General features: G+C 46.1%; 1 protein-coding gene across 2 annotated transcripts in view; it reads right to left on the reverse strand.

Annotated features, from left to right (window-relative positions):
• Positions 1–24,542, reverse strand: part of LOC137646058 (protein FAM91A1-like) — a 196,559-nt gene that overhangs the window by 165,999 nt on the left and 6,018 nt on the right. For both annotated transcript variants that reach the window (XM_068379212.1, XM_068379213.1), the window contains exon 2: positions 6,822–6,906. In XM_068379212.1, the coding sequence (XP_068235313.1) occupies positions 6,822–6,906 (85 nt within the window). The remainder of the gene's footprint in view (positions 1–6,821; positions 6,907–24,542) is intronic.

Below are 24,542 nucleotides of genomic sequence, written 5' to 3' on the forward strand. Positions count from 1 at the left end.
TGCGCTGAAAATCCTCTCGATCTGACGAGCTTCTCAATAGTCTGAAGGCAGTCAGATTGAGAGCGAGGGGGTTTTGATGATACCTCTCGAAGTGGGGTTGTCTGAGCAGCTTTGGACTTGAAGGAAGGCTTCTTGGAAAGTCCATCAACATGTCCACCACCTCCGTGAACCATTCCCTTGTCGGCCAGAAAGGAGCTACCAGGATCATTGGCCCCGAATCGAGGAGAGCGAATTTCCTGACTACCAGATTGATGATCTTGAACGGGGGGAAGGCATATGTGTCCATCCCCGTCCAATCCATCAAAAAAGCGTCCACTGCTATTGCCTCCTTGTCCGGAACCAGGGAGCAATAGTTGGGGATCCTCTTGGTCAAGTTGGAGGCGAAAAGGTCGATTAGGGGTCTCCCCCACAGCCTCAAGAGACTCTGACAGACCTGTTGGTTGAGGGTCCATTCTGTGGGAAGGACCTGCCCTTACCTGCTGAGCATATCCGCCCTCACATTCCTCTGTCCCTGTACAAACCTCGTCAGCAGATCTACCTTGTTCTCCTTCGCCCAAAGAAGGAGCTCCTTTGCTGTTTCGAACAGAGACAGAGAGTGAGTCCCCCCTTGCTTTCTGATGTACGCAAGAGCTGTGGTGTTGTCTGAGTTGACCTCCACAATCTTCCCAGACACTGAGTCTTTGAAGGCCTCTAGCCCCAGAAAAATGGCCATCAGCTCCTTGTTGTTGATATGCCATTCCAACTGATTTCCTTCCCAAGAGCCTGAGACCTCCTTGCTTCCTAGTGTTGCCCCCCAACATGACTCCGATGCGTCTGAAAACAACACTAGGTTTGGGTTCTTCTTGTGTAAGGAGATCCCTTCCCCCAACAAGGCTGGATCCAGCCACCACTTCAAAAGATTCGACTTCTGCTGGAATGGGGAAGGAAAAGGAGTCTTCCTGCGTCTTTCTGTTCCACGTTTTCGAAAGAAAGTGCTGTAGCAGCCTTAGATGGAGTCTCCCCAGTGAGACAAACTGCTTGAGGGAGGAGAGAGTTCCCAGCAAACTCATCCACTCCTTCGCTGAGCACCTCTTCTTGTCCAGGAAAGTTCGGACTTTTTCGAGACACTTGGTCTGTCTTTCCTGTGAGGGAGAAGCCCGAAAAAGAACTGAATTCAGAACTATCCCCAAATAGAGAATAGTCTGATTCGGCTTGATCTGAGACTTCTCCCTGTTGATGACCAGGCCTAGATCTTGAGCCATCATAAAAGTCTTCCGTAAATCCTCCAGACATTTCTCCGTCGATTGTGAACGAATCAGCCAATCGTCCAGATAGAAGGATATCCTTATCCCCTCCTGATGCAGCCAACCTGACACATTCGCCATTATCCTGGTGAAGACTTGAGGAGCCGCGCTGAGACCGAAGCAAAGCGCTCTGAATTGGAAGCACTTGCCCTGCATTACAAATCTTAGGTACATCCTTGAAGTCGGATGGATGGGGACGTGGAAATATGCATCCTGCCAATCGAAGGACACCATCCAGTCCCCTAGACGTACTGATGCCAGCACAGACCGAGTCGTCTTCATGGAGAACTTCGTTTTCTCCACAAAGACGTTCAGAGAACTGACATCCAGGACGGGTCTCCATCCGCCCGAGTTCTTGGGCACTAGAAACAGGCGATTGTAAAAGCCTGGGGAGGATAGATCCCGAACCGGTTCTATCGCTCCCTTGTCCAGCATTTGGTCGAATAGGTCTAGATGGGCCTTCTGTTTCCCCGGATCTGTGTACTGGGCTACTAAGGCTAGAGGAGCATCTGCGAGAGGAGGTTTCTTCAGAAAGGGGATCTTGTATCCTTCCTTGATGACTGAGAGGGACCAGGTGTCCGCCCCTCTCCTCTTCCAAGACTGCCAAAAACCTGACAGTCTTGCGCCCACTGTCTGGAGGAGACGAACTTCATTTTCTGGAGCGAGCTCTGAACGAACCTCTGTTTGATCTTGGTCCTGACTCTTGCCTTCTCCCTCTAAAATCTGGTCTTGAGGTATTCCTGCCCTGAAAGGGCTGCTGGAATTTCTTTTCCTCCCGTTTCGAAGAAGCAGTGGATGCCAAGGGCTTACGAGCAGAACGAGATAAAAGGTCTTGGGTGGCTTTTTGGGCCAGCGAAAGCGTAATGTCTCTCACCAGGGTCTCGGGAAAATGATGTTGAGACAGGGGGGCATAAAGAAGCTCAGATTTCTGCGCAATGGTAACAGACCTTGAAGTAAAAGAGCAAAGCAGGGCTCTCTTCTTTAGGATTCCAGCTGAGAACAGCGAAGCCAACTCATTCGCCCCATCTCTGAGGGTCTTGTCCATACAGGACATAATACTGGTTAGGTCTCGAGTTCCTTCCATCTTGTCAGTCTTCCTTGCCAGAGTCCCTAGCGACCAGTCTAGAAAACTAAAAACCTCAAAAGCTCTAAAAATACCTTTGACGAGATGATCCAGGTCTGATATCGACCACATGACCTTGGCTGAGTTGAGAGCATGCCTTCTAGCTGAGTCCACTATGCCAGAGAAGTCACCCTTGGAGGAGGAAGGCCCTCCCAGACCCAAAGGTTCCCCAGTTTCATACCACATACCAGCTTTTGAAGCAAGACGAGCTGGTGGAAAAGAGAAGGGAGTCTTAACTGCTTGTCTCCGTTCCTTCATCCAGTCATCAATCTTCGCAAGACCTTTCTTCGCGGAAATCGACAGCTTCATCTTGATGAAGGCCAACTGTTTCTTGGCCTTCTTTCTGTTAAATTGGGATTGAGGAGATTGCGGGGCAGCAGGTTGGAATTCCTCTCCAAAAAGTTCAAGAAGGGAGTGAGAGAGAACTTTGTAATCTCCGGCAGCGTCAGCAGGTTTATCATCGTCATCAGAGACCTCCTCGAGGTCCTGATCCACATCTGCAACATCCTTCGAACGAGAAGAAGGCTCCTTAGAATCAGACAACGGCAAATCAAAGGAATCGTCCTGCAAAAGAAGGCTTGTGTCTTGGCGCCGAGCGCTACAAGAGTCCTTGGAACGAGAGGCAGTATCGTCCTGAGGAAGCAGGCTGGTATCGTCCTGGCGCCTAGAGCGAGAGGCAGAGTCGTCCTGGCGTCGAGAACGAGAGGCGGTATCGTCCTGGCGAGAGGCGGTATCGTCCTGGCGAGAGGCGGTATCGTCCTGGCGAGAGGCGGTATCGTCCTGGCATCGTGAATGAAAGGAGGATGAACGAGAGGCGGTATCGTCCTGGCGTCGAGAACGAGAGGCAGTATTGTCCTGGCATCGAGAGCGAGGGGCAGTATCGTCCTGGCATCGAGAACGAGAGGCAGTATCGTCCTGGTATCGAGAAGAAGTATCGTCCCGGTATCGAGGAGAAGTATCGCCTTGCGTAAGCACACCGTCATCGTCCTGGAGCCGAGAGAGAGAGGAGGTATCGTCCTGGCGCCGAGCAGTAGAGGAAGTGGAACGGTGTCGTGTCTTCGACGAAGAGAGAAAGGTTTCCTTAGGAGAAGAACTCCGTTCCCTCTTAGAAGTTGACTTCTTAATAGGCAAAGAGTCGTCTTTACGTCTATCAGACTGGGCGTGAGGGCGGCTAAATGCTACCACTAACGTAAAAAGTTGTTCCTGCATGACATACAAAGGATTTAGCAACTTCTGCTGGGTCTTGCGGTCCCGAAGGAGAGGGCTGACGAAAAACACTCGTAGAAGGGGGAGGTTCGGCAGTAATATCCTGACTTGCGGGCTTAGGCATCGTCCTTTTCACAGGCACGGAGTCGAAATCGTCCTCCGACGGACCAGGTTCATAGCTGTTAGAACCGGGAGAGAAAGAATGAGACAGTTCATCGCGGTTCCATCTCCTCTTCGTAGGTCTTGAAGCTTCAAACTTCCATTTATGTCTAGGATTATTCGGAGAAGAAATTAACACATCCGACACGTCTTTTCCATGACGGTCAAGAACAGCCTGGGAATCGGCAACAGGACTGTCTGAGGCGACGGCTGACCGAGGATACGTACCTCGGTTGTCGACGTACCTTCTCCCTTGGTCCTGGGAGCTTGATAGAGGTCTAGGCCTAGGGTAATGACAGGTTCGGTCAGTCGCCACCTCCACTGCACTTTCACTATTCTTACCTTTAAAGGCCTTCAACTCGGCAGCCATCCTAGCGTACCGAGGGTCATCCGCAGATACGGATCCTGTAGAAGGGGAAGGAGTTACTAACTCAAGGGAAGGATCAACTTCCAAAGAGGAATTAATTATAGGTTCAAAGGATAAATCTACACTAAGTTCGTCTTCTAGATTTAGACCTAGAAGCTCTCCTAACTCTATCAAGCTCTAGTTTACGCACATAGCGCTTCATAATCAACCAATCCTTTTCATCCAAACCCATATATTCCCCGCACCTATTATTAAGGGCACATTCAAAACCCCTACAATTCAAACACACGGTGTGAGGGTCTACCGCCATTTTCGGTAGTCTCACCTTACATTCTTCATTCGCACAGACACAGAATTGAATTTTATCACTCATAATGATAACAGCAAAAAAGCAAAGAAATAACAAAATCACGATTGCCAAAACCCCAAATCAGTGTACTTCACCAAATAGTAGACTGGTACAGCAAAAACAGGGAAAGCGAAGAAAAACTCTTAATGAAGGACCAACGTGTTAGCGATCCGCCCGGCAGAGATGAACTGAAGTTCAGTACACGGGAATGATTCCTCGTACCACCCTGTTACGGGTGTACCACCTAACCACGCAACCACCACAAGGCGGTTGCCGCGTTTAGAAAAATTCTGCCGAAGTTAGAGATAATTAGCTATATACATATAACTGCCAGGTAAGTTCTATTCATGAAAATAGATTTTTCCTATGTCAAAATCCATTTTTTGGGCTCGAGCCATGTTGTCCTGTTGAAAGTGTACCAGAGAATTAACATTCTCAGTTGTGGCCAAATGGAGTTTTTAATACAATTGAGTTCTTAGAACTCTCACTAATCATATAAGGAAAAAGGTCCCATTATAAATAATGTGTCAGAAATAGGAGTATCTACACCTCCACATAGCAGTTGGGACAACAGCCTCAGGCTATGAACACAAGCGAGTATTTTGTAAATTACATAGGAACAAAAGAATTATCTGCACAGTCCCACTCACTGTGAATAAAATCTTTGTTCAAAGTGATCTATCTGACCAAAGTCAGTAAAAAAGAAAGGTTAAAAATAGAGGTACACTGCTTTTTCATTTAGGTACAGCAGGTCCATATAAAGTAAATGCAAAAAGAACCATCTTCTTTTATCATTTCCAAAAAATTCATAAATGTAACAATAATAGCTAGCGCAAATAGGGTTACACTTAGCACACTACCCTGGGAAACTCCTTCCTGACATTTCCTCTCAGATAGAGTTTCCCCCAGTCTCACTTGAAAAAATCTATGTGAAATAAATGATTGAATGAATAATGGTAGTTCTCGTAATCCCAAATTATGAATGGTTTTAAGTATACCATATCCTTATGTAGTATCATATGCCTTTTCAATGTCCAAAAAGATTGTTACATGGTGGTGTTTGGAAGCAAAGGCTTGACAAATAAGAGGACTCAAATCATATCAACACATCAGTCGTTGAGTGCATTGTTTTAAATCCACACCAAATAGGTGATAAAACAACCTTTTCATGGTACCACATCAGTCTTGCATTGACCATTTTCTCCATAATCTTACATAAACAAGATGTCAATGCAATTGGTTGATAGTTTGCTGCTAAATACTAGTTCTTACCAGGTTTTAAAAAGGCTAAAATAATGGCTAGTTCCCAAACACTTGGATAGCTTTGATCACAAAATATTCTGTTAGTAATGCTTAAAATAAATATCTTTGTATTAATAGGCACATGTTTAATCACTGCATATGGAATTCCATCGGGTCCAGGGGCTTATTCACTACAAGTAGCAAGTGTGGAATCAAATTCTCTTTCAGTAAAAGGAGAATTATACAACTCTTCCTTTCCTGTTGCAGAATTTAAAATTTTCTTTTCTTCAATACTCCTATACTGGTGACCAGGAGCTGCTACACACTTGCATGATACATTTGAGAAATAATCAACTAGGGCACTGCTAACATCATTTGCTTCAGTCACATACTGACCATTCACCTTTAACACTGGTGGTGGGTTTGAGGTAAATTTGCCTGCAATCTTTTTCATTTTCCTCCATACAGAAGATGGTGTTCTACTGTTGATGGAGGAAACAAAAGATACCCAAGATGGCGCCTAGCTTATTTCATGGCATGATGGAACTGTGATCTATATTTTTTGTATGTTATCAAAGTTTCCACTGTAAGGCGTCTACGCAATCTAGTCAAAGACTTTCTGGTGGCTCTGTGCAAGACAGTTAATTCTGAAAACCACCACGGGACTGGTCGTTGTTTGAATAATCCTGTGGTTTTGGGAATCGAATTGATTCCTGCTGTATGGAGAGTTCCATTATGTAAGTCTATGGCATCATCAATAATTTCAAACTGTTCTGCACTCCCCTCGATTTCACTTAGGTCACGAAATTTAACCCAGTCCGCCTTGTCAAGATTCCATCATGGTGATCTTTGTAAATGTGGACCATTATTGGTGCTTATAATGATTGGTGCATGATCACTTGTATGCCTATCATCTAATGTCTTCCAATCGAAATCATTATAAAATTTTAATTGCCGTATTCCAGTTTCACTATTACCATTCTCCTATGTAAAGAACAAGGGTTTGTATCTGTATCGGAACAAAGGAGGTTTTACTATGTTATTGAAATTTTACTATGAAGATATTGTCACAAATAGTTGGAAAAAACTTACCAAGATTTCCCCTGTACCTCTGCTGTGTTTTGATGCTATATTCAGCAACATGTTTCTCATATTCCTTTTGGGAGTTCCCCAACAACTGGAAAAATAATGTAAAGTCAATTATATTACCTTGCTTCAAATAAATATAAGTACTTAGAATGTATAATAAAATGTATCCTACTTATCTTTTTATTTTATGTACAGTATGTTTACCAAATCCAGAAGAGAGCAATGAAGACAGTCTATAACATAATTGGGACAATATTATCTTCATTTTAATCAGAATTGTTAAGTATAAATTCATGTTAGAGGACTGTACAGTACAGCATTTCTATGAGTATTAAAGCTACAGATGAAATGACAAAAATGGAATAATTTGCATTTTTCCCAACTAAACAAACCTGAAGCTCTTTATAGTGGAAATATATTTCGAGAAAAGCTGACACCAGCTGTTAAGTTTTTATGAGGACCCTACGCTAGTTAGCAAGGGGTAGATCAGCCAACCCGCTCAGACCTGCACTTGTAACAAACTGTCACTTTGCAATTGCAGAAGGACTTCTGGGGGAAGGCGATGGCGGGATCAGTATGTGTCAAGAGCTCCAGGTTTGCATAGTTAGGAAAAATACAAATTATTTCCAAATCTGTCATTTGTTCCAACATTATACCTTGAATACAAACCATTATGCTCTATTATGCTCTTTACAGTGGAGACTTACTCCATGGTGGGTGAGAGTTAAAAAACCAACTGGCTGGTGACTGACCCAGGATGTTAGTTTTTACTTCATATGAGCTGTTTAGAGACACCCTGACATCTTGTTAACCCTTGAGGTTTAACGGCCTGAGCAATCCGTGTTAGGCGTATGAATTTAGCAATGTGACTTGACCAGGTAAGCATTAGATAGGAGTTAAACTCTGTAGGACATTGCTCAACTCCACTTCGCTTGGAGATCAGGGACACAACGAATATATACAGTACACATATACTAAGCTACACATGGGACGATGGTACCCATCAGCAGCTAGAGGAGGTCAGCTTGTAGAGTTGCTCGGAAGCTGAACCCCTAGAGAGGGGAGAATGAAATAGGAAGTAGCCAGTCACTAACAAATTCATTCTAGACTTCATCATGGGTAACACTGCCCTAAATCATTTGCTACTTATTCTACAAGGGAGCTGAGGTGTTATTGAACATGTTTTGTACAGCCACCACAGGCCCTAAGGGAAAAGTACAGTACTGTATCTAAATTCCTGTGGGTTAGGTCTTGCAGGTAGCAGGTGGTGAACGTAGTTTGTCGTTTCCACACACCTGCATGTAGCACCTGTGTCATGAAGAAATTCTTCTTGAACGCCGATGTCATAAGCTCAGGGTCGACAACTAGAAGGAGAGGGACAGGGTAATATCACTCGCTCAATCCCATGCCTAATCATCAAGGAGGAAATTAAGTTCTTTATTCTCTTCCCTTTGACCCTTCCTGTGCTCATGAAGAGCCTGATGATCTGAGGGTGAGCTCTGGAGGATCTTTTAAGGTATTTCCTCAGCACCCTTGTAGGGCAGAGTTACAGCTGATCTGCACCATCTGTTACAGAGAGGAGAGACTCAATCCGGAAGGGTCTGAATCTTGGATTCGCTACCGGCGGATGTTATAGGACAGACCATGTAGCTTGCCGACTCTCTTTGCAGAGTCCAGAGCTATCAAGAAAACCATCTTCAAGGTCAAGTCAAGGTCTGATGACTATGTGGTTTTAAAAGCACTCCTTCCAACTATGTGCAAGTACGCTTGAAACTTTGTATGAGGCCATTCCTTCGAGGAGGGAGCGTTAACTGTGTTCAAACTAAACGTAATGCTCACAGTTGAGCAGTAGTCTTTCATCTCTGAGACTGAGCTGTTTTTCACTCTCTGAGGTACAACAAATACTTCGCTATTGCTGGGATAGTGGCACTGTGGGGAGCTATAACCATCCATAGCACCAACCACAAAAGACGGACCACTTCACCTGGTATATGGCGAAAGACCATTCATGGAGGTCTCATCAACTGGCTGTAAAAAGCATCGCATTGTGAGGAGATGCTGGAGAACTTCCCGACAGGAAGTTGTGGTAAAGTTATCGCTCAATGGAAGAGCTTTACACGTGGTTGTCTGAGTAGATCGGGAAGTGGAGGAAGCTCCTTTGGTGCCTCTGTGATCAGATGCACAAGGCCCGTGAATCATTCTGCATATTGCCACAACAGAGCTATTCAGGTCATCGAGAGGTTTTGTGATGCACTTACCTTGTTCAGAAACCTCCTTACTAGGCAGATGAAGCGAAATGTGCAAACATCTAAGTTGTCCCACAGATGTTGGGAGGCATCCTGACAGACTGCCTGGGGATCTGGTACTGGAGGCAGCACACCAGAAGTCTCCAGTTGAGGCCCGTTGCAAAATGGAGTTTTTATGATAAAACAAAGTTTTATGAATACTTACCTGGCAGTTATATATACATAGCTAATAATCTCTATTTCGGCAGAATTTTTCTAAACGTGGCAACCGCCTTGTGGTGGTTGGGTGGTAACACCCATTAAAGGGTGGTAGGAGGAATCATTCCCGTTTTCTGTTCTTCAGTTCATCTATGCCCGACCTGTCTCCTGAGGGGAGGTGGGTGGGGCTTCGAATGTATATATAACTGCCAGGTAAGTATTCATAAAACTTTGTTTTATCATAAAAACTCCATTTTTATGAATAGAACTTACCTGGCAGTTATATATACATAGCTGATTAACACACTTGAAGGAGGGTGATAGACAGTAAACATCGTTGGGGAAACAACCAAAAAAGCTGTAGGATAACTAAATGCCTTGATTCCTTACCTGCTAAGGTAGCTGACTTCAAAGGTTCCTGCCTCTTGAGTCGCTTTCCCTTAGGAGTGTCAGCCAGGATGTGACCTGCAGTGCTGAAAACACTCAATCGAGTCTTTCAACGGGGTGAGACCAACAATCTGACTAGACTTCAGGACTACCTATTGCCCAAAATAAAAACTGCAACCTTACCAAACCAACCACCTAACATTTGCAAAGTAGATAAAAATTATCTAACTAGACTGAGGTGACTGTACACAAGTCGAAGTCCTCAGACAACCAATAAAAAACACCAACCTACGCACAGGTATACAAAACTAAGGTTGAGGGGAGGTAGTAACTCCTTCGCCTAATACAGAAGCCGTAGCTACGTATGGGCCCAAGGTATAGCATTTCTCATAATCCACTCTCACCTCTCTGAGGTAATGAGAGGCGAACTCAGAGTTGCTCCTCCAGAATGTCGCATCCATAATTTGACGGAGCGACATATTCTTGCGGTAAGCAAGCGAGGTCGCAATGGCTCTCACTTCGTGAGCTTGCACTTTTAAAAGTCCGAAGTGTTCCTCCTCACACAAGAGATGCGCTTCTCTTATCACTTCCCTCAGGAAAAAGGACAAAGCGTTCTTGGAAAGGGGCTTCTGAGGATCTTTCACAGAACACCACAGGGAGCTAGAAGAGCCTCTCACATTTTTCGTGCGAGACAAGTAGGTCTTGAGGGCTCGTACTGGACAGAGAAGCCTCTCTTGCTCTTGACCCACTAGGTTGGTCAAGTTAGGAACCTCAAAGGTCCTTGGCCAGGGCTTAGAAGGGTTCTCGTTCTTAGCGAGAAAGTCTAATCTTAAGGCACAAACTGCCCCATTCACATTGAAGCCTACCTGTTTTTCAATCGCATGGACTTCACTGACTCTTTTAGCTGTTGCTAAGGCCAAATGAAAGAGGGTTTTCTTTGTAACCTCCCTAAGGGGGGCCTGTGAGATGGGCTCAAATCTCTTGGTGCACAGAAATTTAAGAACCACATCAACGTTCCAAGAAGGGGTCTTTAACTGGGTCTGCTTGGTCGTCTCAAAAGACTTCAAGAGGTCATGTAAGTCCTTATCGCGAGACAAGTCCAAGCCTCTATGCCGACAGACAGAAGAGAGCATACTTTTGTACCCCTTGATAGTGGACACAGCTAGCTTAGCGTCCTGCCTGAGGTACAACAAGAAATCTGCAATCTGGCTCACAGAGGTAGTGGATGAGGAAATCTTGTGCTTCCTACACCAAGCTCTAAAAGTCTCCCACTTGGACTGGTAGACCCTCTGCGAAGAGACCCTCCTCGCTCTGGCGATAGCTTTCGCAGCTTTCGCAGCTTTCGCTGAAAATCCTCTCGATCTGACGAGCTTCTCGATAGTCTGAAGGCAGTCAGATTGAGAGCGAGGGTGTTTTGATGATATCTCTCGAAGTGGGGTTGTCTGAGCAGATTTGGACTTGCAGGGAGGCTTCTGGGAAAGTCCATCAACAAGTCCACCACCTCTGTGAACCATTCCCTCATCGGCCAGAACGGAGCTATCAGGATCATTCGTCCCGAATCGAGGAGAGCGAATTTCCTGACTACCAGATTGATGATCTTGAACGGGGGAAAAGCATAAGTGTCCATCCCCGTCCAATCCATCAAAAAGGCGTCTACTGCTATTGCCTCCTTGTCCAGAACTAGGGAGCAATAGATGGGGATCCTCTTGGATAAGTTGGAGGAGAAAAGATCGATTAGGGGTCTCCCCCACAGCCTCCAGAGACTCTGACAGACCTTTTGGTTGAGGGTCCATTCTGTGGGAAGGACCTGCCCTTTCCTGCTGAGCATGTCCGCCCTCACATTCTTCTGTCCCTGAACAAACCTCGTCAGCAGGTTTATCCTGTTCTCCTTCGCCCAAAGAAGGAGCTCTCTTGCTGTCTCGAACAGAGACAGAGAGTGAGTCCCTCCTTGCTTCCTGATGTAAGCAAGAGCTGTGGTGTTGTCTGAGTTGACCTCCACAATCTTCCCAGACACCAAGTCCTTGAAGGCCTATAGCCCCAGAAAAATGGCCATCAGCTCCTTGTTGTTGATGTGCCATCCCAGCTGAATTCCTTCCCAATAGCCTGAGACCTCCTTGCTTCCTAGTGTTGCCCCCCAGCCTGACTCTGATGCGTCTGAAAACAACACTAGGTCTGGGTTCTTCTTGTGTAAGGAGATCCCTTCCCCTAACAAGGTTGGGTCCAGCCACCACTTCAGAAGATTCTTGACTTCTGTTGGAATGGGGAAGGAAAAGGAGTCTTCCTGCATCTTTCTGTTCCACGTTTTCGAAAGAAAGTGCTGAAGAGGCCTTAGGTGGAGTCTCCCCAGAGAGACAAACTGTTTGAGGGAGGATAGAGTCCCCAGCAAACTCATCCACTCCTTCGCTGTGCACCTCTTCTTGTCCAGGAAAGTTCTGACTTTTAAGAGACACTTGGTCTGTCTTTCCTGAGAGGGAGAAGCCCGAAAAAGAACTGAATTCAGAACTATCCCCAAATAGAGAATAGTCTGATTCGGTCTGATCTGAGACTTCTCCCTTTTGATGACCAGGCCTAGATCTTGAGCCATCATAAAAGTCTTCCGTAAATCCTCCAGATATTTCTCCCTCGATCGTGAACGAATCAGCCAATCGTCCAGATAGAAGGATATCCTTATCCCCTCCTGATGCAGCCAACCTGACACATTCGCCATTATCCTGGTGAAGACTTGAGCAGCCGTGCTGAGACCGAAGCAAAGAGCTCTGAATTGGAAGCACTTGCCCTGCATTACAAATCTCAGGTACTTCCTTGAAGTCGGATGGATGGGGACATGGAAATACGCGTCCTGCAAGTCGAGGGACACCATCCAGTCCCCTAGACGTACTGACGCAAGCACCGACTGAGTCGTCTCCATGGAGAACTTTGTCTTCTCCACAAAGACGTTGAGAGAGCTGACATCCAGGACGGGTCTCCATACGCCCGAGTTCTTGGGGACCAGAAACAGGCGATTGTAAAAGCCTGGGGAGGATAGATCCCGAACCGGTTCTATCGCTCCCTTGTCTAGCATTTGGTCGAATAGGTCTATTAGGGCCTTCTGTTTCCCGGGTCTGAGTACCGGGCTACTAAGGCCAGCGGAGCATCTGCGAGAGGAGGTTTTTTCAGAAAGGGGATCTTGTATCCTTCCTTGATGACTGAGAGGGACCAAGTGTCCGCCCCTCTCCTCTTCCAAGACTGCCAAAAACCTGACAGTCTTGCGCCTACTGTCTGGAGGAGACGAACTTCATTTTCTGGAGCGAGGTCTGAAAGAACCCCTGGTAGATCTTGGTCCTGATTCTAGCCTTCTCCCTCTAAAATCTGGTCTTGAAGTAGTCCTGCCCCGAAAGGGCTGCTGGAATCTCCTTTCCTCCCGTTTCGAAGAAGAAGGAGGGGCTGCCAAGGGCTTACGAGCAGAACGAGATAAAAGGTCTTGGGTGGCTTTTTGGGACAGAGAAAGCGTAATGTCATTAACCAGGGACTCGGGAAAAAGATGTTGAGAGAGGGGGGCATAAAGAAGCTCAGACTTTTGTGCAGTGGTAACAGACCTAGAAGCAAAAGAGCAAAGCAGAGCTCTCTTCTTTAGGATCCCAGCTGAGAACAGCGCAGCCAACTCATTCGCGCCATCTCTGAGGGCCTTGTCCATACAGGACATAATACTGGTAAGGTCCCTAGATCCTTCCATCTGGTCAGTTTTCCTTGCGAGAGTCCCAAGCGACCAGTCTAGGAAACTAAAAACCTCAAAGGCTCTAAAAATACCTTTGACGAGATGATCCAGCTCCGACATCGACCACATGACCTTGGCTGAGTTGAGAGCATGCCTTCTAGCAGAGTCCACTAAGCCAGAGAAGTCACCCTTGGAGGAGGAAGGCACTCCCAGACCCAAAGGTTCCCAAGTTGCACACCACATACCCGCTTTTGAAGCAAGACGAGCTGGTGGAAACGAGAAGGAAGTCTTAACTGCTTGTCTCCGCTCCTTCATCCAGTCATCAATCTTTGTAAGAGCCTTCTTTGCGGAAATAGAGAGTTTCATCTTGATGAAGGCCGACTGTTTCTTGGCCTTCTTTCTGTTACATTGGGACTGAGGAGATTGAGGGGCAGCAGATTGGAATTCCTCTCCAAAAAGTTCAAGAAGGGAGCGAGAGAGAACTTTGTAATCTCCCGCAGCGTCGGCAGGATTATCATCGTCATCAGAAACATCCTCGAGGTCCTGATCCACATTTGCAATATCCTTTGAACGAGAAGGAGGTTCCTTAGAACCCGACAAGGGCAAATCAAAGGCATCGTCCTGCAAAAGACGGGTTGCATCCTGGAGTCCAGCACTAGAAGAATCCTTGGAACGAGAAGCTGTATCGTCCGGAAGAGGAAGGCTGGTATCGCCCTGGCACCGAGAACAAGAGGCAAAGTCGTTCTGATGTCGAGAGCGAGAGGCGGTATCGTCCTAGCGTCGAGAACGAGAGGCGGTATCGTCATGGCGTCGTGAACGAGAGGCGGTATCGTCATGGCGTCGAGAACGAGAGGCGGTATCGTCATGGCGTCGTGAACGAGAGGCGGTATCGTCCTGGCGTCGAGAACGAGAGGCGGTATCGTCATGGCGTCGTGAACGAGAGGCGGTATCGTCATGGCGTCGAGAACTAGGGTCGGTGGCGTCGTGAACGAGAGGAGGTATCGTCCTGGCGTAGAGAACGAGAGGAGGTATCGTCGTGGCGAAGCGAACGAGAAGAGGTATCGTGCTGGTATCGTGAACGGGAGGCGGTTTCGTCTTGGCATCGAGAACGAGAAGCAGCATCGTTTGATAAAGTATCGTCTCGGTATCGAGAACGAGAAACCGTATCGTCCTGGTATCGAGAAGAAGTATCGCCTTGCGAAAGCACACATTCCTCATCCTGGCGTAGAGAGGGAGAAGTTTTCTTTAAAGAAGAACTCCGTTCTCTCTTAGAAGCAGACTTCTTAATAGGTAACGAGTCGTCTTTACGTCTGTCAGACTGGGCGTGAGGGCGGCTAAATGCTTGCACTAACGTAAAAAGTTGTTCCTGCATGACAGACATAAAGGATTTGGCAACATCAGCTGGGTCTTGCGACCCCGAAGGGGAGGGCTGACGAATAACACTCGTAGAAGAGGGAGGATCTTCGGCAGTAGGCTTCGGCTTCGCCCTTTTCACACCCACGGAGTCGAAATCATCCTCCGACGGACAAGGTTCATAACTGCTAGAACCGAGAGAGAAAGAACGAGACCGTTCGTCGCGGTTCCATCTCCTCTTAGTAGGTCTTCAAGCTTCAAACTTCCATTTACGTCTGGACGAATTCGGAGAAGAAAACAACACATCCGACACGTCTTTCCCGTGACGGCCAAGAGCAGCCTAGGAATCGACAACAGGACTGTCTGAGGCGACGGCTGACCGAGGATACGTACCTCTCACCCCCTTTCGGTCATCGACGTACCTTCTCCCTTGGTCCTGGGAGCTTGGTAGAGGTCTAGGCCTAGGGTAATGACAGGTTCGGTCAGTCGCCACCTCCACTGCACTAACACAAGCACTTTCACTTTCCTACCTTTAAAGGCCTCCAGTTGTTCTTTAATGGCCTTCAACTCGGCAGCCAGGCTAGCGTACCGAGGGTCATCCGTAGATACAGATCCTGTAGGAGGTGCAGGAGTTACTAACTCACGGGATGGATCAACTTCCAAAGGGGAATCAATTATAGGTTCAATAGATAAATCTACACTAAGTTCGTCTTCCTTACCACTAACAGACTTAGACTTACACCTAGAAGCTCTCCTAACTCTATCGAGCTCTAGTTTACGCACATAGCGCTTCATAATCAACCAATCTTTCTCATCCAAAACTTTACATTCCCCGCACCTATTATTAAGGGCAAAAACAAAATCCCTACAATTCGAACACACGGTGTGAGGGTCTACCGCCATTTTCGGTAGTCTCACCTTACATTCCTCATTCGCACAGACATGGTGATGACTTTTTTCACTCATAATGAAAACAGCAAAAAGGCTAAGAAATAACAAAAAACACGATTGCCAAAACCCCAAATCAGAGTACTTCACCAAAAAGCAGACTGGTACACCGAGCAGGGAAAGCGAAGAAAAACTCTTAATGACGGACCAACGTGTTGTCGATCCGGCCGGCAGAGATGAACTGAAGAACAGAAAACGGGAATGATTCCTCCTACCACCCTTTAACGGGTGTTACCACCCAACCACCACAAGGCGGTTGCCACGTTTAGAAAAATTCTGCCGAAATAAAGATTATTAGCTATGTATATATAACTGCCAGGTAAGTTCTATTCATAAAACAGGTCGATTGTTGGCGAGCCTCACAAAGTGAAGACTTTGTTGGCTATCTGTTGATCAAAGAACATTCGGAACCTACAGTCTGACTTTTCCCACTCAGATTGTCCGCCACCACATTCTTTTAGCCCACGATGAAACATGCTGATAGGGCTACCAAGTTATCTTCCGTCCGTCTCTGGATTTTTAGTTAGATGGCAGCCGGACTATGAAAAGTCCCTTCCTACTTGTTTATGGTGTTGTCGCTTTCCCCACACTATGGAGTGCCCTAATGGGAGCTGATGGAATTGTTTGAGGGCTAGGAATATTTCCTTCATTTTCAGGTTTTATGTGGCACTGTCCCTCGGACTCAGACTAGAGAATGGAGGCAAAGTGGTGCAACAGGTGAGGCCAACCCTTCTTTTAAGACATTTGTCAAAAGCATCAAGTCTGGGAGAGAAAAAAGGTCTACTCCCTTGAGAAGATAGGTGCTTGACACCCACTAGTTCAGGTTTCTCTTTTGCTCTGACCCTATAAGAACCATGATATTCAAAGGGTCTAGACCAAGAGGTCTTCAGCTGCCATTGTAGAGCGCGAATGCACAGGCGGCTGTTATTATTATCATCGTTATTTAATAGCTAAGCTACAACCCTAGTTGGAAAAGCAAGATGCTATAAGCTCAAGAGCCCCAACATGGAAAAATAGGCCAGTGAGAAGAGGAAATAAGGAAATAAATAAACGATATAAGAAGTAATGAACAACTAAAATGAAATATTTTAAAAACATTAACAACATCAAAATGAGAAATTCCTAGATAATTTGTATTTTTCCTAACTATACAAACCTTAACTATTTATTAGGGGTTATACTTTCGGGAGAGCTGAAATGACATGCCATTAAAATTTAGTGAGGTTTAACTACCCATACCGCTAGTTAGCGGGGGATAGGGGCGGTAGCTTGCCACCACTCCCCCTCACACCCCTGTGATTTAGCTCATTCTGCTTGGAGGTAGGACTTCAAGGGGGATAGGGTTGGTGGGCAGGTTTGTATAAATAGCTAAGGTTTGTATAGTTAAGAAAAATGTTATTTTTATTAATAAAATAAATTTTTGAATATACTTACCCGGTGATTATATAAGCTGCAACTCTGTTGCTCGACAGAAAACTCTACGTTCAAAATACGCCAGCGATCGCTACGCAGGTAGGGGGTGTACATCAACAGCGCCATCTGTCGAGCAGGTACTCATTACTCAATGTAAACACAGAACCAATTTTCTCCTCGGTCCACTGGGTCTCTATTGGGGAGGAAGGGAGGGTCCTTTAATATATAATCACCGGGTAAGTATATTCAAAAATTTATTTTATTAATAAAAATAACATTTTTCAATATTAAACTTAGCCGGTGATTATATAAGCTGATTCACAACCAGGGGGGTGGGTAGAGACCAGCATTACTTGTTTACATTATTATGAGCTAAGTATTTTGTATTTCATTTTAGCAGTTATTCAAAATAACAAACATAAAATAAATAAGTACCTGGTAAGGAAGTCGACTTGAACAATTACTCTGCCTTTTTAAGTACGTCTTCCTTACGGAGCCTCGCGATCCTCTTAGGATGCTGAGCGACCCCTAGGATCTGAAGTATCAAGGGTTGCAACCCATACAACAGGACCTCATCAAAACCTCTAATCTAGGCGCTTCTCAAGAAATGACTTTGACCACCCGCCAAATCAAGTAGGATGCGAAAGGCTTCTTAGCCTTCTGGACAACCCAAAAAACAATAATAAAACATTTCAAGAGAAAGATTAAAAAGGTTATGGAATTAGGGAATTGTAGTGGTTGAGCCCTCAACCACTACTGCACTCGTTGCTACGAATGGTCCCAGAGTGTAGCAGTTCTCGTAAAGAGACTGGACATTCTTAAGATAAAAAGACGCGAACACTGGCTTGCTTTTCCAATAGGTTGCGTCGATTATACTTTGCAGAGATCTATTTTGTTTAAAGGCCACGGAAGTTACGACAGCTCTAACTTCGTGTGTCCTTACCTTCAGCAAAGCTTGGTCTTCCTCATTCAGATGGGAATGAGCTTCTCGTATTAACAGTCTGATAAAATAGGATAAAGCATTCTTTGACATAGGCAAAGATGGTTTCTTAACTGAACACCATAAAGCTTCAGACGGGCCTCGTAAAGGTTTAGTTCGTTTAAAATAGAACTTAAGAGCTCTTACAGGACATAAGACTCTTTCTAGTTCATTTCCAACCATACGATAAGTTTGGAATATCGAACGATATTGGCCAAGGACGAGAAGGCAGCTCGTTTTTGGCTAGAAAACCAAGTTGTAGAACATGTAGCCGTTTCGGATGAGAATCCGATGTTCTTGCTGAAGGCATGAATCTTACTGACTCTTTTAGCTGTGGCTAAGCATACCAGGAAAAGTCTTTTTAAGGTGAGATCTTTCAGGGAGGCTGATTGTAGCGGTTCGAACCTGACTGACATAAGGAATCTTAGTACCACGTCTAAATTCCAACCAGGTGTAACCAAACGACGCTCCTTCGTGGTCTCAAAAGACTTAAGGAGGTCCTGTAGATCTTTATTGTTGGAAAGATCTAAGCCTCTGTGACGGAAGACTGATGCCAACATGCTTCTGTAACCCTTGATAGTGGGAGCTGAAAGAGATCGTTCTTTCCTCAGATATAAGAGGAAGTCAGCTATTTGAGTTACAGAGGTACTGGTCGAGGATACGGATACTGACTTGCACCAGTTTCGGAAGATTTCCCACTTCGATTGGTAGACTCTAAGGGTGGATGTTCTCCTTGCTCTAGCAATCGCTCTGGCTGCCTCCTTCGAAAAACCTCTAGCTCTCGAGAGTCTTTCGATAGTCTGAAGGCAGTCAGACGAAGAGCGTGGAGGCCTTGGTGTACCTTCTTTACGCGTGGCTGACGTAGAAGGTCCACCCTTAGGGGAAGTGTTCTGGGAACGTCTACTAGCCATCGAAGTACCTCGGTGAACCATTCTCTCGCGGGCCAGAGGGAAGCAACTAGCGTCAACCTTGTCCCTTCGTGAGAGGCGAACTTCTGCAGTACCTTGTTGACAATCTTGAACGGAGGGAATGCATATAGATCTAGATGTGACCAATCTAGTAGAAAGGCTTCTATATGAACTGCTGCTGGGTCCGGGATTGGTGAGCAAAATATTGGGAGCCTCTTGGTCATCGAGGTTGCGAAGAGATCTATGGTTGGCTGGCCCCAGGTGGCCCAAAGTCTCTTGCATACATCCTTGTGGAGGGTCCATTCTGTTGGAATTATTTGTCCCTTCCGACTGAGACAATCTGCCATGACATTCAAGTTGCCTTGGATGAACCTCGTTACTAGTGATATGTCTAGACCTTTTGACCAGGTGAGGAGGTCCCTTGCGATCTCGTACAATGTCAGAGAGTAGGTCCCTCCTTGCTTGGAGATGTACGCCAAAGCCATGGTGTGTCCGAGTTCACCTCCACCACTTTGCCTTGAAGGAGAGACCTGAAGCTTTTCCAGGCCAGACGTACTGCCAGTAGCTCCTTGCAGTTGAAATGCATTGTCCTTTGACTCGAGTTCCATAATCCCGAGCATTCCCGACCGTCTAATGTCGCACCCCAGCCTACGTCCGATGCGTCCGAGAAGAGAACGTGGTTGGGAGTCTGAACAGTCAGGGGAAGACCCTCTCTAAGGTTGATATAGTCCTTTCACCAAGTCAGACAAGACTTTATCTTTCCGGAAACCGGGATCGAGACCGCTTCTAGCGTCTTGTCCTTTTTCCAGTGAAAAGCTAGATGGTATAGAAGAGGACGGAGGTGTAGTCTTCCTAGTGACACAAATTGATCCACGGATGAAAGTGTCCCTACCAGACTCATCCACAGCCTGACTGGGCAGCGTTCCTTCTTCAGCATCTTCTGGATGGATAGCAGGGCTGGGGGCTGATCGTCTTGTTAAGCAACGTCCTCATCAGAGGGTTCCTCATCCGAAACTGATGAGGAAACGGCAACGGAGTGGGCAACGTCTGACTCGCTGAATCCGGTCGCACTGGATGCGTGACGGAGCCGGACGCAATATCATGGAACTGCTGCACAGTCTGTGAACTGTCAACAACCATGGGTGCGCGAGGAAGTACAGCGTCAACCCGAAACTGTCTAGACTGTCTGGGTTGTGCAGTCAATACCCTACTGGGTTGCTGAGGTTAACGCACTGCGTCACAACAAGTCACCTCTGCTGGTTGTTGAACGTCCTGAACGTCAACAACCACCTCCGAGCGTCGCTTAACGTCAACGTGCGACTGGCAACCCACACTGGGTCGCATCGGTGGAGGAACCACCTCAACTGGCAGACGCGAGTAGGTTACCTCAGCGTCAACAGGGCGCACAACCGACCGGTTGGAAGGTTGTTGGCCAGAAGGAGGAACCACCTCAACTGGCAGACGCGAGTAGGTTACCTCAGCGTCAACAGGGCGCACAACCAACCGGTTGGAAGGTTGTTGGCCAGAAGGAGGAACCACCTCAACTGGCAGACGCGAGTAGGTTACCTCAGCATCAACAGGGCGCACAACCGACCGGTTGGAAGGTTGTTGGCCAGAAGGTTCTTCTCCGCATTTAAGTCCTCTATCAAGGACGCAAGCTTGGACTGCATGTCTTGCAGCAAAGCCCATTTAGGGTCTACGGGAGCAGGTGTGGCAACAGACGGGGTTAGCGACTGAGGCGGAACCATTTACCATCCCTGAAAGCCTTGTTATGTGTGACATAATAGTACAGCAAAACTTCAAAGGCTCGACAAAAGTTGAGAAGTTGACCTGTAAACAACTTGGAGCGTCTCCTGGCTAGGCGCCAGGGCGAGTCTACCAGAAATGAGAAGTCTATCTGGGCAGAGGCATGTATCAGACTCTCGCTCTATAAGCCAGTTTAAAAGAAGGGAAATCAAAGGCTGTATCCCTAAAACTCCTCCTGGTGCAAAAACCAGTCGCCTAGCTAACGTAACGCTCTCTAGGAGAGCGAGAGAGCACTAGCTTAAAAACAACGGCTTCGAAGTAGCTAGGACTAGTGTAAGTTCTGACGTTAGGCGAACGAGGAGCAGCAGTTACAAGATCTGGACGAAGATCCTTAAAAAATCATCATGATTTAATTAAAGTCCATAGGAGGCTAAGCAGCTTAAGGCTCCACTCCAAATGACAGAGTCCTCAAGGGAATATCAGAAGGAGGGAGAACAGCAACTTCCTCATCTACAGGAACCTTGTCCGATAAAAGCTAGGTTACCTCAGTGAGTCTCTCACTGGTGCATTAGTAGCAGACCAGAAGGCAACGTCATGTAACTGCTTGACAGTCTGTGAACTGTCAACAACTGAACTGTCAACCACAACAGGTGCGTGAGGACATACAGTGTCCACTCGAGACTGCTTTGACTGTCTAGACTGAGCAGTCAAAACAACTCTAGAATGCGGAGGTTGACGCACCGCGTCAAAACAAAACAACTTAGACTGTTGTTGTACCTCGCTAACGTCAACGGAAGGTTCCGTGCGTTACTGAACGTCAACATGCGGCTGGCAGGGTACACTGGAACGCATGGGTGGCGGGACTCTCTCAGCTGGAGTGCGGCAGAAGGTCGCCTCAGCGTCCACAGGACGCACAACCGTGGTTGGTTGTAGGCTAGAGGTTGGGTTGGTGCAGTGTCAACCTTCTCCGCACGAAAGTCCCGCATCAATGACGTTAACTGAGACTGCATGGTCTGCAGCAAAGACCACTTAGGGTCTACAGGAGCAGGTGCGGCAACAGACGGTGTGACTGCATGATGCGGTACCGCTTTGCCTCTCTTAGGAGGTGAGCAGTCGTCGGAAGACTGCAGCAAGTCCGAACTGACCCAGTGGCTACAACTGGGCCGTTGGACTTGCGCGGAAGGGACCGACTTGCGCTTAATAAGCCGCGAGACCTTGGTCCATGGTTTCTTACGAGAAACCTCTTCCGCAGACGAGAAATAAATGGGCTCTCTCGTCTTTGTGTGGGTGGGGCGATCTTGGGTAGATACGCCCGAAACCACGGAGGGAAAAACGTCTGTTCGTTGATCAAGGCCTCTCGAACCCATAAGTCGTTTGACATTACTTCTCCCCTGGGCTTGGGAGCTTGCAAGAGGTCCCGGACTAGGTGAACGACAGGCACGAACAGACGAACCCTCGGACGCAACACTGTAACACTTTGCGCATATCACTTTATCGATTTTCTGTTTTGCACTTATTTCACTGAAATCGAAACTTTTACTGATTTCTACCTGAAACACGCAATTCTACCTTTCATTAAAAGGTAGTAATTGCGAAATCAGTCGTATAATGCAGCTCATTAATACTAGCAAAAAACAGAAAACATATATAAAGATAAAAAATTCAGTGGCTGGGAAAGAGACTAAACACTAGTTCAAATAAACTACGTTTACAATCTCTCACCGCACATAGCCTGGGGACAAGAATAAAACCCTAGAAACGTTTTACCTTCTCCCCGTACAGAGACTAGGGACGAGAGTAACACGAGAACAACGTTACCCGCTTGAACGGAACGTTTTCTCTCCTCTCTCTCCCTCCGTCTCTATCTCTCTCTCTCTTTCTCTCTTGATTTCGCACCTAAGAGAAGAGCCCAATTATATATCGTCAAAAAAACATGTTATTTGACTAAAGGAAAAAACTGAAAGGTTTTCCAAATAAAAAGTTCCTTTAATTTAGAATTTAAAACATTTAAGCTAAGAAAGAAAGAACAAAACGTCAGAATCGATTTACTCTTACTGCAAAGTGAAACCGTGATACACTCTCTCTCTATCGTAACGATAGAGCGCATGTTGAACGTCCTGAACGTCAACAACTGCGTAGTCTAAAAAACTAAACGTAGTTCATCTTTGAAAACAGTACGAAGACTATCAAAGAAATTCTTTCATAAAACATTAAATTTAAAAAGTTTTAAATTCTTTAAAGGCTAAATACGATATAACGGGCTCAACGTTGATTAACTTCGGTTCCAAGTTAGGACCGCCTACTATCAGGAAAGGTCGCATATAAACAAAACATAAAAATTTATTTTTATATGTTTATAATAAATGGAAAGTTAATCGAAGAGGCCTACTAAAGGCGGAGAGATATAAAATATATAGATCTATAACGTGTTAAGCAAAATTACTAAAAACCTAAACACACTTCCGTCTAAGGGAAGGGTCGGCCATTTAAAAGTGAAAGAGAGTCCATACTCTCTTTGTCACCATAATTAAATCTATCCAAAACGAGTTCAAGTTTTGAGATGAAGATAAAACACCTGCATAGCGAAAGCTCAAAACTAGAATAGTGTACTTCACCAAATAGTTGTGAAAACAAATCCAGTTAGTAACAGCGAATTAGTAGGTCTTGCCGGTAGCCCGACAGAGAGAAAATTGGTTCTGTGTTTACATTGAGTAATGAGTACCTGCTCGACAGATGGTGCTGTTGATGTACACCCACTACCTGCGTAGCGATCGCTGGCGTATTTTGAATGTAGAGTTTTCTGTCGAGCAACAGAGTTGCAGCTTATATAATCACCAGCTAAGTTTAATATTGAAAAATGCAAATTATCTACGAATTTGTCATTTGTTCCGTAACTGGAATACAAACCACACTATTTATTAGGGGTGACTCACCCATTAGGAAGGGTGGATGTCCCTGCCAATCTGGCTTTTGGCTTTAACTGGGGACCTCCTTATCCGAGTATATTAGTACTCAAAAATAAGGAGTCCCTGCCCTCGCTAAAACCTTGCTACGCAGGGTCGCGGCCTACGCAAGCTGTGTGTTGAGACATGCAGAAGTGTGACTGTCTAGGTAGAGTTATTCTGATCTATTGTAGGAAAAAAATGATGTAACCAAGACTTTCCCAATACCACCTCGCCAGGGTATGGGGACGCAACAGTATTAGCTTAATACTATACTAGGTACACAAGGGAGCATGGTTTACCTGCAGTGGTTTGAGGTCAGCTTATGCAGAGAACCCAGGATGCTGCTTTCCCCACGAGAGGGTAGGATGAAGAAAAGAATAAGAGCCAGTCAAAGCTTTTCATTCATGCAGACTAAAACCAGGTAACAGTGCCCTCAACCTTCTGCTACTTGTCCAATAAGGAGCTTGAGGTATACAACCAGCTGTTGTGCACCCACCACCGGACCGACAGAGATCGTATCGAGTTCCTGTGGGTCATGTCTTGCAGAAGAAAGGTTGTGAAATTCACCTGGAGCATTCACATCTGATCTTGTAAAACCTGTGTCACAGAGTAATCTGCTTAGAAGGGCCAGGGGCATAGCTATGCCCCTGACATCGTGAATCGTCATGTTGAGATGATGTTTTGGTGATCCTCCTTTAGTCTCTCCCAGTGCTGATGACAAGAGAAGGGACCTGGGTGGGTTGTTGCCGTTCTCTTAAGGTAGAGTCTCATACCTTACCCTGGGTACAGTAACGGATGATCTGGATCGTCCGTTACCTAGTGGAGACTTGTGTAGGATCCGTCACCTCTGGAGACTGTGTCTGGCGACATACTAGGTGACGAAACTGAACATTGCCTTTCGCCCTTC

Source organism: Palaemon carinicauda, chromosome 8, assembly GCF_036898095.1.
Source record: "Palaemon carinicauda isolate YSFRI2023 chromosome 8, ASM3689809v2, whole genome shotgun sequence".
NCBI lineage: Eukaryota > Metazoa > Arthropoda > Malacostraca > Decapoda > Palaemonidae > Palaemon > Palaemon carinicauda.